Below are 17,808 nucleotides of genomic sequence, written 5' to 3'. Positions count from 1 at the left end.
TGATGAAAGATACATGTTTTACATAGAATTACAGATACACTTGTTCTTAATGCAACCGCTGTCAGATTTCAAAAAGCTTTACGGCAAAACACAATATTCAATAATCTGAGAACAGCGTTCAGCCACAAAAGCAAGCCGTACAGTTACCTGCCAAATTGTGCACTTAACAAAACTCATAAAAAGCATTATAAATCTTCACTTACCTTTGCTGATCTTCGTCGGAATACACTCCCAGGACTCCCACTTCCACAAGAAATGTTTGTTTTGTTCGGTAATGTCCATCATTTATGTCTAAATAGCTACTTTTGTAGCGTGTTTGGTAAACAAATCCAATGTCAGGAAGCGCGTTCACTTAAACCTGACGAAATGTCCAAAAATTCCGTAACAGTCAGTAGAAACACGTCAAAAGATGTATTGAATGTTTTTAACATAAATCTTGAATAACGTTCCAACCGGAGAATTACATTGACTTCAGATGAGCGATGAATCAGATCTCCCTCATGTGAACGCGCATGGTCAAAGAATGGTCAGGTCATGGCAGACCTGACTAATTCCCCTCTCATTCGGCCCCCCTTCACAGTAGAGGCATCAGACAAGGTTCTACAGACTGTTGACATCTAGTGGAAGCCGTAGGAAGTGCAAACTCATCCATATCTCGCTGTGATGTCAATAGGATCTTGGTTGAAAATTGACCAGCCTCAGAATTTCCACTTCCTGTTTGGATTTCTTCTCAGGTTTTTGCCATATGAGTTCTGTTATACTCACAGACATCATTCAAACAGTTTTAGAAACTTCAGAGAGTTTTCTATCCAATACTAATAATAATATGTATATATTAGCAACTATGACTGAGGAGCAGGCCGTTTACTCTGGGCACCTCTGCACCTTTCATCCAAGCTACTCAATACTCACTTGCAGCCATAAGAAGTTAACAAGAAATTTGTGGAGTGGTTGAGAAACGAGTTTTAATGACTCCAATCTAAGTGTATGTAAACTTCCGACTTCAATTGTACATATTACCTCAATTAGCTTGACTAATCTGTACTCCCGCACATTGACTCAGTACCCCCTGTATATAGCCTCGTTATTGTTATTTTATTGTTACTTTCTTTTTACTTAGTAAATATTTTCTTCATTATTTTTATTTTCTGCATTGTTGGTAAAGGGCTTGTAAGTAAGCGTTTCACAGTAAGATCATCACCTGTTGTATACAGCACATGTGACCTATACGATTTTAATTGACGTTCTAACCCTCTGTCTCTCTCTGTGTGTGTGTGTGTGTCCAGGGCAGTAGGGATAACATGAGTGTGGTGTTGGTGACTTTACCGGGAGCTCCCAAGGTGTCTGAACAAGCTCTGAAGAAAGAGGAGGAATTGGACAAATACCTGGAGACACGTGTAGAGGGTGAGAACACGCACATCCTCTCTGAGAGCTTGGACACACTGCACCGAAGACCAGCTATCGCTAGCTGTCTCTGCGGTGTGTTTTAGCCAGCCGCCCTATCGCTAGCTGTCTCTGCGGTGTGTTTTAGCCAGCCGCCCTATCGCTAGCTGTCTCTGCGGTGTGTTTTAGCCAGCCGCCCTATCGCTAGCTGTCTCTGCGGTGTGTTTTAGCCAGCCGCCCTATCGCTAGCTGTCGCTGCGGTGTGTTTTAGCCAGCCGCCCTATCGCTAGCTGTCTCTGCGGTGTGTTTTAGCCAGCCGCCCTATCGCTAGCTGTCTCTGCGGTGTGTTTTAGCCAGCCGCCCTATCGCTAGCTGTCGCTGCGGTGTGTTTTAGCCAGCTGCCCTATCGCTAGCTGTCTTTGCAGTGTGTTTTAGCCAGCCTCCCTATCGCTAGCTGTCGCTGCGGTGTGTTTTAGCCAGCCGCCCTATCGCTAGCTGTCGCTGCGGTGTTTTTTAGCCAGCCGCCCTATCGCTAGCTGTCGCTGCGGTGTGTTTTAGCCAGCCGCCCTATCGCTAGCTGTCGCTGGAGTGTGTTTTAGCCAGCCGCCCTATCGCTAGCTGTCTCTGCGGTGTGTTTTAGCGAGCCACGAGCAATGGCTGTTTGCGCCGATTCAACATGTAGAATCTGTTCAAAGGCAACCGGCTGTCCATCTTTCTGTTTCCACTTTAACCCTGTGTCTGTCCATAGACTTGCTGGGTGGCTGTGGAGAAGAGGGGGTTCCTGACCTGGTGTCTGTTCTGAGGTACATCGCCTCTGAGAACATCCCCAACCTACCTCCTGGAGGAGGCCTGGCCAGCAAGTAAATATTACACACACGCACACTGAAGAAATGTACTTCATTGTCCATTTTCTTTTCAGATCAATCTTCACTAATGCACACAAACGATAATGTATAATCTGTGTGTGTATTCAGACGCAGTGTGATCGAGGCGGTGTACAGCAGGTTGAACCCACACAGAGAAGAGGAAGGGGTGAGTAACTCTCCTTTGACCCATGACCTCCCACCTCCACAATTACCCACCCCACCCCAGCCCAGTCACAACAGCGCCACCCTCTGGGCCGGAGTGTGAATGGGCTTCGAGGACCTTCGATTACCAAGCGTGATCAAAATGGAGTATTTGATCTAGAGTCAAGACTTTGTTTCACATGACATGAGAACTGCTCCCTGATGTTCCTGCCATGTCCAAACCTTTTAGAAAATACCACCAAAGTCCAGGACGTCTTAAGAACGGGAACTAGCTATATGGCGTAGTCTAGTCTGTCCATACTGTGTCTGTGTTTTGGGAGTTGGGACTCGTAGTGGGGGATTGGAAGGCACTGGTGGCTTCTCTCCTCACTGGACAAAGACGATGTCACTATGGGTAGCTGGCCACAGGGGTAGGGCTAGTATGGTGTGAGAAGCGTTCGTGTAAGTGTGCGTGCGTAAGTGCGCGTCATTTCCGCCTGCACCACCGGGAGCAGTATCGCTCGGTGCTGGAGGAAATACAGCCCACACGTGAGGAATCCTCCTCCTTTACCGCAGATGACCTCCCTGACTCCCCATCGCCCTCCCCGACCTTAACCCGCCGTCGTCGAGACGCCAGACCCCCCCGGGACGCAGAGAGAACCAAAGACACGGCCCCTCCAGCAGCTCTGGCAGACATCGACCAACCAGATCCTCCGGCGGCTCCGAAAGAGTTCGTCCAACTAGATCCTCTAGCTGCAGACCTCGACCAACCAGCCCCCCCCATCCGCGCTCTCAGACACCATAATGGGACAGATAGAAAGATGATTGGTCTAAGTCTAGGGGCCGATCATGTATGGACCTCTACCCGACTGAGTGAGAGGAGTTCGCTCCTCTACTGGACTGGCATTTATAAAAGCACAAGTTCCCATAAACCACCTGTCTGTGTCTGTCTTGCCTGTCTGTCTGGTCGGCCGTGCGTGCCAGTGTGTGTATTTGGTAGAATGTGTGTTGAGATGTGTGTCCACTTCAGTACTGTAAGGTCCTGTTCTACTTCAAAATTCAGGAAAATACAATGTTCTAAAAGAATGCAAAGTTCAAAATATAGAAGTTTTTAAGATACTTGCTTTTCAAAAAGTGTGTCCCCTATCATTGTTGTATTTCTAAATACTGAGTTGTATTTATCTCAGAATATGGCACTTAGTACATGAGGGCAACAAGGCACAAAATGATGTGTGTATCCACGTTTTACTATACGTCTGAGTACCAGAAGTCCTCACAAGAATCGTAAACTAACTAAAATTGAGAGAACTGAGGACATTTTGCCAGTCCTCACTTGTAAAAAGGCTATTATGGGGGGGCTGAATCTGTTCCATACAGCGATTTGTGAACAAATAAAATAATAAAAGTGATTTGATTTTAATCATCATAATAAGATCTGTATCTGATTTGGTTTGTCTCTTGTCTGTCAGATTTGGTCGGTGTCTGACAGTCTTTCTGTTCTGATTTATAGAAACACTTTTTCCTGTAAACATTCCATTGTGGGTCAAATGGCTCTTCACGTGCTGAATAGTGTACAGTGATTTCCTATTACATGGCATCCTGGCATTTCTAGCATACTCAGTACAAATGTTATATTCTTGACAAAAATCCTATTAAATGGGATGTAGCCTAGTATGAGAATTGACACAGCCGGCCTTTCAGTAGGCCACCGTCAGATGAGTCCAAGATCGACTCATCCCACCTATTGACCCACATTTCGACCCCTCATATTCTTAGCTCCTGATGCGCACACACACACACACACTTCTCAACATCAGTACGTAAATAACATCAGATTTATATTGTATTTCCTATGCCACCTCATAAACACCTTCTCTCTGTCCCCCTCTTTCTCTCAGTGTGATCTGGAGGACCACTGGTAGTCGTGGTAACGGCGACCCCGGTCTCCTCCTGTGATTGGTCTAGCCACCCAGAGGGGGAGTTGCCTCCTCCACACGCCCAGTGGACGACGTGCATGTGTGTGAGGACGAACCCACACACACACGCTCTGCTGTTACCTGGGAGGAGTGTGTTTTTGGAGGCGGTTTTAAGGACTGATGAAACGTCAGGAGGGTAGAAGATGGTTTTTACCTTCCAGGTTTTCTGGTGTTTTATTATTTTTTTTGTTGATGTTGTTGACATTGATCACCCGACTACACACGGACATGAGGACCTGAGGTGTATTTGTGTGAAAGAAAGCTTTGAGGTGGGGACCAGGAACCAGACTGGTTCAATCTGGCTCTTGTCTTGGACCCGAACACACACACACACCCTTCAACCTTACACACCACACCCTGCACATGCATGTACCACACACACACACACACACACACACACACACTCAGAGGAGGGTCCACGTGCTACATGTTGATGGTTATACTACCCCCTCTGCAAAACTCCACCGCTACTGGACAGTTATTGGTTAAAACTGATCCCACCTGACTGCCTCTGATTGGCTCCTGCTGATGGATGGAGATTTGTGATGTTTTTTTCCTCTTGTTTGCTGTCAGATAAAGGAAGGAGAGAAAGTGGAATCCCAAACCAGTTCCTTCCCCCTCGGCACTAGATTTGCGCGTTCGTGCCAGCCATGTGCACAAGTTTCCCAAAGCTGAGGGAGTGAAAATATTGTGGGATTAGGGGCTAATTCGACCCTCTGTTACACTTTGATACTTCACAGAAAAGTAGTATACCGACACCCACCACGACATGTTTTGGAGTTAGTGTAATTTCATAATTAGGCACGCATTTTCACAATTTATGGCACATACATTTGTTGGTCTGACGTAATGAATTATAATACCTTCCAAATTAAATGTTCAATTTACTACGATTCACACTGTATTGAAACAATGGGACATTTCTCAATTAGAATATCATGCAAGTCATGTGTGTTGGGGTTCATTGATCACTTCGTTGTGCTGAAAATCAGCCTCTGTTTTGTCAGCAAGTGTGACAATGGAGGGACCTCAGTGAGTTGGTAGAGGCAAGGGACTGGTTTGGGATTCAGCAGAGGACTATAAGGCTCTCTTCTCTCGGGTGGGAATGGGCTCACAATGGTGGATTCTGAGGGGGTGGGTTTTGTGTGAAGATATCATCCTGTGTGATGTCACTGGCTGGACTGAGGGAGGGCGGGAGTAGGGCTGTCACTGTTGGACCTGCTGTGTCTAAAACAGACCTCTCCTAGACCCCGCTGTCTCACCACCTCCCAGCCCTGCCGCTCTTCCCCGCCCCCTGATCAAAGCAGGATCAATAGTTAACCTGGTCACTTTGATCAACAGTCACACGTAGCTGTTTATTTGACAAATTATTACAAAAGCTGAAGTTGAATTCAAATCTGTCTCTTTTTTTAAACTAGGAAATATGGATTTAGAGAATATTTAGGAACGTTACCTAAACATTTGATCCTGCTTTGTGACGACATACCCTCTGGTAGACTCAGTTGGCACCCAGGCTTCTAGTTTTAAAGGTGCACCCTACAATGTGACGTCACCATACACTGCAGGGCAACTTCCTGGTTACACAATTAAAATCTGCCAAAAGTGACACTTAATATTCTGTTGCTGTTCTCTTTAAAGCAGAGTGCTGCCCTCACTGTATGACGAAGTCAAATTGTGGCATGTACCTTTTAACCCAGGTAGAGTCCCAGTGTTAACCCTGTGTTCCTGGTTCGGATTACATCGGTAATGTTTTGTTTTTGCTGTTTGATTGCACTCACATTTGATTACAGAAAGCGTCTATATATGAAATAAAATACCTGCCAAGGACCAGTGGCCACAGTCTCTGGGTAGTGTGTTTACTTTACCCTATTTATGTGCGTTCCAATTTTCACTTATTTTTCTGGAAGTGGACACTCACGCCTCCTCATGGAGGGACAATGAATGGAGTGTACACTTCAGGGAGAATCAAACTGCAGACCCCCCCCCCCCCCAAATACCCTCTGTTTCTCAATCATCATTTCACCATAATCTCCAATTGAAATCACATCTTTTAAGGTGTTCTTAATCTGAGCTGGATTAGGGGATTATGGGCCGTTTGTGTATTTTTGTGGGGGAGTTGTTTAATTTTGTGATGGGTTACTCTAACCCCCGGGGTCAGAGGATCTTCAGTTATTCATATTTTCTACATCTTCCTTTTTTATTCATCTGTTTCTCATGGTAACACACACCAGCTCCTCTCCTAGGGCAGAGGTATGACTGGACATTGTCCCGTGATTCTTTGTTTTGTGGAGGGTTCTGCATATAGATAGTAGAAGTGTGTGTGCGTGACAGCATATGATTTCTAGTGGAGTCATTTAGCCGATGAGGTCAGGCCATTGTTAGAGGGATAATCTGCTTTGACTGCTCAGATGGGTTAACACGCTCTGGATTAGAGCAGATTTATTATACGCACAAAGACACGCCATGCCCCTCCCCTGCCTGCTGCCTCCCTCCTACCTTACTCCTGTGCCCTCTGTCCCTTCCTCCTCTTCCTATCTCTGTCCATTTTTCTTCCGACCCTCCTTGTTTTCAACTAAATTCTATTCAAGGGCTTTATTGGCATGGGAAACGCATGTTTACATTGCCAAAGCAAGTGAAGTTGATAGAAAAAAACAGTAAACATTACAACTCCCCTCTTCTCTCGCCCCTTTCCTTTTTCTCCTGTCCCTTCTTTTTCCACAGTTTCTCCTGTCCCCTCGCCTTTTCCACAGTTTCTCCTGTCCCCTCGCCTTTTCCACAGTTTCTCCTGTCCCCTCGCCTTTTCCACAGTTTCTCCTGTCCCCTCTCTTTTTCCAGTTTCTCCTGTCCCCTCTCTTTTTCCAGTTTCTCCTGTCCCCTCGCTTTTTCCACAGTTTCTCCTGTCCCCTCGCTTTTTCCACAGTTTCTCCTGTCCCCTCGCTTTTTCCACAGTGTCTCCTGTCCCCTCGCTTTTTCCACAGTGTCTCCTGTCCCCTCGCTTTTTCCACAGTGTCTCCTGTCCCCTCGCTTTTTCCACAGTGTCTCCTGTCCCCTCGCTTTTTCCACAGTGTCTCCTGTCCCCTCGCTTTTTCCACTGTGTCTCCTGTCCCCTCGCTTTTTCCACAGTGTCTCCTGTCCCCTCGCTTTTTCCACAGTGTCTCCTGCCCTCTCTTTTTTCCACAGTTTCTCTTGCCTATTTGAAAGTACTGAATACAAATAGCTGTAGACAGCTGTGTGTTCCTCCAGCTGTTTGTGTTTTTGTCCACACACACAGTCATTAAAAACAACCTTGTTAGTGTGATGTCACCATATTACTGGATAATTATTTAGTTACAGAGTTAACATCTGCCCAGTTCAACCTACCCTAACACACACCCAGAGGAGGACTTTGGGACATATGATCTATTTATAATCTCATAATTTTGTGTTAATAGGTGAGTGTTTATGCTTTTGGGTGTGTGATGGGTGTTTGTGTTTAATTGAGTGGGTACTCATCCACATTGCTCCGTCCAAACACCAGGCCCACTAATGTTTCTTTTCCACTGTGAGGCTGGATTTGATTTCTTCCCTGAAGACTTCTCGAATGTGAACACATTCAAACCGTTCTGATTGGTCCCAGAAACCGATGGGTTGGGCCAGAGCCTGAACAGGTGAGTAAAGCAGCGTTTAGAAAATAGTTATTGGCTTTGATACTCTGATTGGTCCAATCACTGATGACTTAAGTACAACGCCCCTCACTTGGACATCAGCAGAAAGGACTTCGAGGGCAGTCTGACAATGTATGTAGAGAGAGATTAGTTATAGTTGTGCCGGTTGAAGCTCCGTGTTGAATTCACATTTTCCTACCGTCATATCTAAGCCAATATGACACATGTCGATGAAAATTCACAAATAAACTTAATTGGAGGTATGCAACACACTCCCCGCCTCTCGTCATGATCTGTCCCATCGTTACCGATAACTTTTTTATACAGGTTTGCTAGCATTAGGGTCGTCAGAAATAGTTTTGCTCAAATTGTAGACGTCAGATTAAAACAAGTCTACAGCATCCATAAAGTGACCTTTAGATTTAGATACATTTGGATTTGGTGCAACAGTTAAAAAAATCCCGATTTACGGCTCTCACGTGCACATTTCTGCCCAATACAAACCAATGATGTGCTACCTTTTTATGTAGCATTTCTGCTAACATCCTTTCAGCCAAGTTCTAAAACCGGGTGCAACTCGGTTGCTACTCAATAGTAGCAGCTAGCTAGCTAACACCAGTTGTATGAGAAGCAAAAGGTAGCTATATTTGACTATGGAAGGTTTTTCATATGGCTGAAGTAATGTGTTAACTGCTGACCTGGACACTTCTGCGTAATCCGAGCACAAACAAACAAGCTAGAGAACGTCCGTGGCAGCTATCAGAGCCAGTTAACGTAAACTCAACCCATTCCGTACAAATGTCCGCAACATTCAAACGAGGCTACAAAGAAAACTAATGGGACTGTAGCGACTGTGTTGACTTCAAAATCGGCGGTGTGAACTAGGTTTCTATTCAAGCGTTGATCGACACGGTAATGGCTCTATAGTATTGGAGAAAAGTTGAAAAACTGACCCTCCGTTACATCGTGACGTGTCATGTCGTAACGTACAGCATGCATAAAGCAACGATTTCTGTCTTACAATCTCTCTCCACCTGGTGTAGCACTTCTCTCATCGTTTAAAAACAAGAAATGGACAGTGACAGGGGTAAGGGGGGGATACCTAGTCATTTTTTGCGTCATCATTGCATGCGATCATCATTCTCCGAGCCGCTGTTTACTTCTAAGATCACTTTAGCACCGCCCTAAAAACCAGATTCAAATTTGACACAAACCTTCAAATAGGTATGTAATGACACATTATATAAACTCTTTATAGTGTTTTATTTACATTTTAGAGGTGATAAGGTGGTAAGTTGGACAGATCGAGTGTGGAAAAAAGCAATTTTCCCACATCTCTCCTTCTCACTATCACGCATTAGTTTCGCTTCCCCACCTGCCATTTTTTAAAAGACCCGACCCGACGGGGCTCATTGCCTGCTTGAATTATGCAGAAACAGGCAGCGTTTAGGTCATGTAATTGATTCTGTCGGAAAGGGGAGAAATTGTGCTTTACAATGGTATTGACATTACAGTTGATCTGGAAGTATTACGTTTTTGGGGCGCTAAAATAAGGGCAATTGTACTGACCAAGGCGATGTACGAGTTTACGTAGCCGCGAAGATACACCAAACTTTGGGAACTTTAGAAAAACTGCAACGCTGCTAATGTATAATAGACGCACACACCAGAACAGACGTGCCGCTGTTGGAAAATCCATTAAATTCTATCCCTTACGCGTTAATTCAGTACACTCCTTCCTCTGTCAATGACATTTTCTTCTTGTCATTATAATCCAACTTTACACTGACTGATCAGTACAGTGTCAAGTTACTTGTCAGAAACCTGAAAACCTGAAGTCGCCATCCACCCAGTAAAAAGTAGCAGGGGTGTGGGTTACACACGAAGCACCCAGGTAAAACATCACAATGTTAATTGCTTGCGCGACCTGTGTGCAGTCAAAAGACAATGCCATCCATGCTTGCTAACTTGTTTCCAACACAACTGTTTTAGACAAGCAAGCGAAATAAACAGAGTAAATGAACAAACACATTTTGTAACTAACCTGTGCTGTCGTCACCAGACTGTCCATTTCAAGTGTCAAGTTGACGTACACTTTATATACAAGAGTATGTTGACACCCCTTCAAGTTAGTGGATTTGGCTATTTCAGCCACACATGTTGCTGACAGGTGTAGAAAATCGAGCACACAGCCATGCAATCTCCATAGACAAACATTGTCAATAAAATGGTCTTACTGAAGAGCTCAGTGACTTTCAACACCTTCAAAGGATGCCACCTTTCCAACAAGTCAGTTGGTCAAATTTCTGCCCTGCTAGAGCTGCCCTGGTCAACTGTAAGTACTGTTATTTTGAAGTGAAAATGTCTAGGAGCAACAACGGCTCAGCCGCGAAGTGGTAGGCAACACAAGCTCACAGAACGGGACCGCTGATGTGCGTAAAAAATCGTCTGTCCTCAGTTGCAACACTCACTACTGACTTCCAAACTGCCTCTGGAAGCAAAGTCAGCACAATTACTGTTCATCGGGAGCTTCATGAAATTGGTTTCCATGGCCGAGCAGCCACACACAAGCCTAAGATCACAATGCGCAATGCCAACCGTCGGCTGAAGTGGTGTAAATCTAGCCGCATTCTCTGGAATGATGAATCACACTTCACCATCTGGCAGTCTGACGGACTAATCTGGGTTTGGCAGATACCAGGAGAACGCTACCTAACCGAATGCATAGTGCCAACTGTAAAGTTTGGTGGAGGAGGAATCATGGTCTGGAACTACGCCCATTAGTTCCAGTGAAGGGAAATGTTAACGCTACAGCATACAAAGACATTCTAGACAATTCTGTGCTTCCAACTTGGTGGTAACAGTTTGGGGAAGGCCCTTTCCTGTTTCAGCATGACAATGCCACCGTGCACAAAGTGAGGTCCATACAGACATGTTTTTTCGACATCGGTGTAGAAGATCTTGACTGGCGTGCACAGAGCCCTGACCTCAACCCCATCGAACACCTTTGGGATGAATTGGAAAGCCAACTGCGAGCCAGGCCTAATCGCCCAACATCAATGCCCGACCTCACTAATGCTCTTGTGGCAGCAATGTTCCGACATATAGTGGAAAGCCTTCCCAGAAGTTTGGAGGCTGTTATAGCAGCAAAGAGGGGACCAACTCCATATTAATGCCCATGATTTTAAAATGAGATGTTCGACGAGCAGGTTCCCACATACTTTTGGTCATGTAGTGTATTGGAATGTCTTAGTGTGGGGTGGAAGAATGCAACACATTACCTTGTATGTGGTACAAATCACATTATTGTGGGAGAGCCTCCTCGGAGTATGATTTGGGCTGTTTTGAGAAGGTGTGAATCCTAAGCAACCTGCCTACACATTGTTGGAAGTACAATAGACCAACATAGCTACTGTAGTAGGTCAAAGCTGTGTGCTGGAAAACCTTGGTTGAGCATGGGTGAAGTAACGCATGGTGCTCGTGAATTTCCTTTTTCGGCTTCAGACCAATGCCTACTTCTCACTTTTTAAAGTTTTTAATTAAATTCAGTGAGAGTCATCAGGCAACTCCTCTCCTTCTCTACTCCTCTTCTCCGCCTCATATTTGGCCTCCTGTTTAAATGTGATGTATGGTTCATATTTCTCTATGGGGAGATTGGGGACAATAGATGTGTATTGAGTATAGAACCAGCCTGATATACAGCTTATACGGACAGAACATTGATACCAGCGTACCTTTGTGTGTCTCCTTGTGTGGGTCAAGTAGACACACACCTACCTGGTGGTATAGTTCTATTATAGATCCACCCGTCTGCTTTAGACTCCACAGTGGATCTGACAGACTGTGATCAATAGCTAAGACATTTAAAGTAGTGTGTGTTTATGAGAGAACGAGAGCGTTAGAGAATTGATTGAATGGATACAGCCTTGACATATCCTGGTTCAGATGCATCCTCCTGAGTGAATAAACCATTAACACATTCCTAGACAATGCAGAACACTACACACACACACACACACACACACACACACACACACACTGACAGGGCTCAGACAGCTCCATCTGCATGTGGGGGTAATATGCATTAACCCTTTGAGCCGTGCAGTGACCCACCCCCGGTCCACACTGACACATCTGCATGGGCCTGTGTGTGTGTTTTTTCTTGTTTTTTGATTAATCTGGAAGCATGAAGAACAACGATGTGTCATAAGTGATCAGATGTGTCAATCACCTTTCTGGTGTACGGTTGTTTTTGGACAGGGCACAACAATCTGGCTTCATCCCAAATCAACTCCCCAGACCTCATGGGCACTCCTGTAGATATATATAGAATTTCCTCTAGCCCTCTGAAATCAAATCTCACTGTATGATGTCTGCATCCCAAGGTAGTGGACATACACACACACTGGATACATGCACACAGACAATTATCATTATGATGAAATAAACCGCAGGTCCAGGGTGTGACCTCTGTCCACTATATCACCGTTAAGCAGCTTGCCCCATTAATACCGGTAATGGCAAACATCAGGTACGGGGGCATTGTGGCGGAGAATCTCACCTCGACCACAGTGTTACTCTGTGTTCTGACGTTAATATAAGCCATTATTCTAACCACTGTTCTGCTTTATCATATTCATAATTTGAGTGTTAAGCCATTCTATTATAGTCAGATTATCATATCTAACATTAGTCTGATAAACACATTCAATCTGCATTAACACAGATCCAGTTAGGCTCAGCAGTATGCTCTAGGTCAGGCTTCCTGAACCATGGAACATACGCTTGTTTTAAAAGACAGACACACATACATATATTATAAATAAAATGGTCTGTATATATACAGTTGAAGTCAGAAGTTTACATACACTTAGGTTGGAGTCATTAACTTGTTTTTCAACCACTCCACAAATTTCTTGTTAACAAACTATAGTTTTGGGAAGTCAGTTAGGACATCTACTTTGTGCATGACACAAGTAATTATTCCAACAATTGTTTACAGACAGATTATTTCACTTATAATTCACTATCACAATTCAAGTAGGTCAGAAGTTTACATACACTAAGTTCACTGTGCCTTTTAAACAGCTTGGAAAATTCCAGAAAAGGATGTCATGGCTTTAGAAGCTTCTGATATCCTAATTGACATCATTTGAGTCAATTGGAGGTGTACCTGTGGATGTATTTCAAGGCCTACCTTCAAACTCTGTGCCTCCTTGCTTGACAACATGGGAAAATCAAAAGAAATCAGCCAAGACCTCAGAAAAAAAATTGTGGACCTCCACAAGTCTGGTTCATCCTTGGGGGCAATTTCCAAATGCCTGAAGGTACCACGTTCATCTGTTCAAACAATAGTATGCAAGTATAAACACCATGGGACCACGCAGCCGTCATACCGCTCAGGAAGGAGATGAGTTCCCTCTCCAAGATGAACGTACTTTTGTGCGAAAAGTGCAAATCATTCCCAGAACAACAGCAAAGGACCTTGTGAAGATGCTGGAGGAAACGGGTACAAAAGTATCTATATCCACAGTAAAACGAGTCCTATATCGACATAACCTGAAAGGCCGCTCAGCAAGGAAGAAGCCACTGCTCCAAAACTGCCATAAAAATGCCAGACTACGGTTTGCAACTGCACATGGGGACAAAGATCATAGTTTTTGGAGAAATGTCCTCTGGTCTGAGGAAACAAAAATATAACTGTTTGGCCATAATGACCATCGTTATGTTTGGAGGAGAAAGGGGTAGGCTTGCAAGCTGAAGAACACCATCCCAACTGTGAAGCACGGGGGTGGCAGCATCATGTTGTGGGGGTGCTTTGCTGCAGGAGGGACTGGTGCACTTCACAAAATAGATGGCATCATGAGGCAGGAATATTGTGTATATTTAAGCAACATCTCAAGACATTAGTCAGGAAGTTAAAGCTTCGTCTCAAATGGGTCTCCCAACTGGACAATGACCCCAAGCATACTTCCAAAGTTGTTGCAAAATGGCTTAAGAACAACAAAGTCAAGGTATTGGCGTAGCCTGACCTCAATCCCAATGAAAATTTGTGGGCAGAACTGAGAAAGCGTGTGCGAACAAGGAGGCCTACAAACCTGCCTCAGTTACACCAGCTCTGTCAGGAGGAATGGGCCACAATTCACCCAACTTATTGTGGGAAGCTTGTGGAAATCTACCCAAAACGTTTGACCCAAGTTAAAAAAATTAAAGGCAATGCTACCAAATACTAATTAATGGAATATAAACTTCTGACCCACTGGGAAAGTGATGAAAGAAATAAAAGCTGAAATAAATAATTCTCTACTATTATTTTAACATTCCACATTCTTAAAATAAAGTGTTGATCCTAACTGACCTAAAACAGGGAATTTGTACTAGGATTAAATGTCAGGAATTATGAAAAAACTGAGTTTAAATGTATTTGGCTAAGGTGTATGTAAACTTCCGACTTCAACTATATATATTACATTTAAGGTGCTAGTTTTCTAGACGGCTGTCTTCACATACTTAGTAGGAGCCAGTAGGAGCCAGGTGTAACCAGAGTATCTGGCTGGAAGAAGAGCCCAGACCTTGACAGCTGATGTTACTGCCAAAGGTCCAATGGGAGACTTTACACAATTAATCCTGTAACAATGGTGTTTCAAAATGGGGGCATGCATGTCACATAACAACAGGACAAGCTTTTACGAACAAGGACATGGACGGTTGAGCTGTTTTGCTATTGAAATGCCAGTACATCATCAAATAGTGAACAGATGGGTATTCATTCTCATCATGAATGTGATAAAATCATATAAGAATTCCCTGTTTCTAAGATGCACAAAACACAGGTCTAGCCAAGGCTAAACATCATCTTACATAGACAGTTTATTCATTTGGCAGACACTCTTATCCAGAGCCACTTTTATTTATTTGAACCTTTTATTTAACTAGGCAAGTCAGTTAAGAACACATTCTTATTTATAATGACAGCCTACACCGGCCAAACCCGGATGACGCTGGGCCAATTGTGCGTCGCCCTATGGGACTCCCAATCACGGCCGGTTGTGATTCAGCCTGTATTCAAACCAGGGTGTCTAATGACGTCTCAAGCACTGAGATGCAGTGCCTTAGAGGACTGCGCCACTTGGGAGCCCAATTTACAGTTTGTGTCGGTCTATGAGATTATAATTGATCATTAATACATTCCAGATTCCAGGGTATTAATTTATTTAACCTAACTATGTCCCCTAAACACAAATCTAAGAATGTAACAATTAATTCCAGCCTTGGCTAGAGTTAACTTTTTTCTCATTCACATCAACAAATGCCTGGTACTGTAGTGACACTCAAATGAGGTATAAGTATCGACCCCCTGGGCACACACGTCAATTCAACGTTCTATTCCACGTTGGTTCAACCAGTGTGTCAGAGGAAAATGAGATGAGATCCACTTTCAATATGAAACCACCTCTGCAGGTTGTATGTTTACAATAAAGTATTTTTGGCACTTCTTTTCAAGTCCACCCATGCCCTGGTGTGTAGACCCTTGTCTGTATATTCACTTTGTATGATCAGCTACAGTGCATTCAACATAAAGCATACACAGGTAACAGCTGGATAGTACCCAGGGACTGCTTGAATGGATGACCCATTTAGCCATGTCATTGGAGTGTAGGCACTCGGTTCAGAAGTAGTCATGTCTAGAATATGAAAGGGACTTGGGTTGACGTTCCTTGTTTAAAGGAGGCCGCGCTGCTTGCTTACCGAGTACCACGTCCTCCTGATTCGGCTCATACCGAGGCTGGAACCCAGGACCTCTGCCTCACTAGGTCATACCGAGGCTGGAACTCAGGACCTCTGCCTTACTAGGTCATACCGAGGCTGGAACTCAGGACCTCTGCCTCACTAGGTCATACCGAGGCTGGAACCCAGGACCTCTGCCTCACTAGGTCATACCGAGGCTGGAACTCAGGACCTCTGCCTTACTAGGTCATACCGAGGCTGGAACTCAGGACCTCTGCCTCACTAGGTCATACCGAGGCTGGAACCCAGGACCTCTGCCTCACTAGGTCATACCGAGGCTGGAACTCAGGACCTCTGCCTCACTAGGTCATACCGAGGCTGGAACTCAGGACCTCTGCCTCACTAGGTCATACCGAGGCTGGAACCCAGGACCTCTGCCTCACTAGGTCATACCGAGGCTGGAACTCAGGACCTCTGCCTCACTAGGTCATACCGAGGCTGGAACCCAGGACCTCTGCCTCACTAGGTCATACCGAGGCTGGAACTCAGGACCTCTGCCTCACTAGGTCATACCGAGGCTGGAACTCAGGACCTCTGCCTCACTAGGTCATACCGAGGCTGGAACCCAGGACCTCTGCCTCACTAGGTCATACCGAGGCTGGAACCCAGGACCTCTGCCTCACTAGGTCATACCGAGGCTGGAACTCAGGACCTCTGCCTCACTAGGTCATACCGAGGCTGGAACCCAGGACCTCTGCCTCACTAGGTCATACCGAGGCTGGAACCCAGGACCTCTGCCTCACTAGGTCATACCGAGGCTGGAACCCAGGACCTCTGCCTCACCAAGGTAGACCGCGGCGGCAGGTAGCCTAGTGGTTAGAGCGTTGGACTAGTAACCAAAAGGTTGCTAGATCAAATCCCCGAGCTGACAAGGTAAACATCTGTTGTTCTGCCCCTGAACAAGCCAGTTAACCCGCTGTTCCCAGGCCATCATTAAAAATAAGAATTTGTTCTTAACTGACTTGCCTAGTTAAATAAAGGACATTTTGTAAAAACCCTCATGTTAACCACACTGTTAACCTTAATGCCTAACCTTAACTGAAGACCAAAAAGAGATTTACAAATTTGACTTTGCAGCTGGCCCATCTAGTGGAAATCACTCAGAATCTCAGGGACGAGAATCGTCCCAATAAACGTCAACCTGCCCGTATTCTGTCAGCATCTCGGTCATTCTGAAAAGTTTTCTTCAAATGACAGAAATGCCAATGATGACGGGGTACTATTTTGGTGCGTTAGGTTTAGCATGCCAGGCGTGCTGGGTGTGTTCGGTTTAACCCGCAGAAGTGTCGGATGTGATTGGATTAGCAGACCAGGGGTGCTGCCCACATTTTTTCCCCCAGCCAACAGGAAAACCAGAACGAATGCACTTTCTCCTTTTCAGTCTGAGCCAGATTGACAGTGCTATGACCCACTGAGAATGGGGGGCCAACAAGGGTAAAAATAGTAGGGGAAGGGGTGTGAATGTTTTTTTTTTTAAAGCTAATTGCCTGAAGTTCTACACCTCCCCCCATCCCCAGTGGCAATTTCACAACTAGCTACATATATTTTTACCACTTTACACATGTATTTTGGGATTCCACCTCTGTACACATCACTTGCCTGATGACATGGTAGTGGAGGAGAGTCTAATTTCTTACAAGCACGTTTGTATCCACACCCTCTCCTCGCTGCTTCTCCTCGATTACCTTTTTAGAAAGGTGAGGAGAGGATGAGAAGAATCAAGGAAATCCAATTGAGATTTTCCATTGACGTCGTAGAATTCAGAACACTTTTTCTGGATAAACTTTAACCCTTTTCTAACACTCTCCACTCCTCATCCTCCTCCTCATGTGTGTTTGTCCTCCTTCGGAGGGGAAAGGGTCTGCCGCTTGCTAGGCTGTGATGGGCATTGCTGCTTTCACAGCCCCGCCCTTTTCAGCAGGGCACCCAATGGAGATGCAGACCTAGGGTCCCACCCCGCCCATCAGGTGAGCTATAGAAAGACTCCACCAGACTGTCGAGCTCATAACG

General features: G+C 45.0%; 1 protein-coding gene across 2 annotated transcripts in view; it reads left to right on the top strand.

Moving 5' to 3' along the window:
* The window catches only part of LOC139570080 (protein phosphatase 1B-like), a 30,547-nt gene extending 24,346 nt beyond the window's left edge, over positions 1 to 6,201 (top strand). For both annotated transcript variants that reach the window (XM_071391583.1, XM_071391584.1), the window contains exons 5-8: positions 1,287 to 1,404; positions 2,132 to 2,243; positions 2,358 to 2,415; positions 4,289 to 6,201. In XM_071391583.1, coding sequence (XP_071247684.1) covers positions 1,287 to 1,404; positions 2,132 to 2,243; positions 2,358 to 2,415; positions 4,289 to 4,312 — 312 coding nt within the window. In that variant the 3' untranslated portion in view covers positions 4,313 to 6,201. The remainder of the gene's footprint in view (positions 1 to 1,286; positions 1,405 to 2,131; positions 2,244 to 2,357; positions 2,416 to 4,288) is intronic.
* Positions 6,202 to 17,808: the final 11,607 nt, after the last annotated feature.

Source organism: Salvelinus alpinus, chromosome 3 (genome assembly GCF_045679555.1).
Source record: "Salvelinus alpinus chromosome 3, SLU_Salpinus.1, whole genome shotgun sequence".
Taxonomy (NCBI): Eukaryota; Metazoa; Chordata; class Actinopteri; order Salmoniformes; family Salmonidae; genus Salvelinus; species Salvelinus alpinus.
This window is presented reverse-complemented; position numbering and strand designations above follow the sequence as displayed.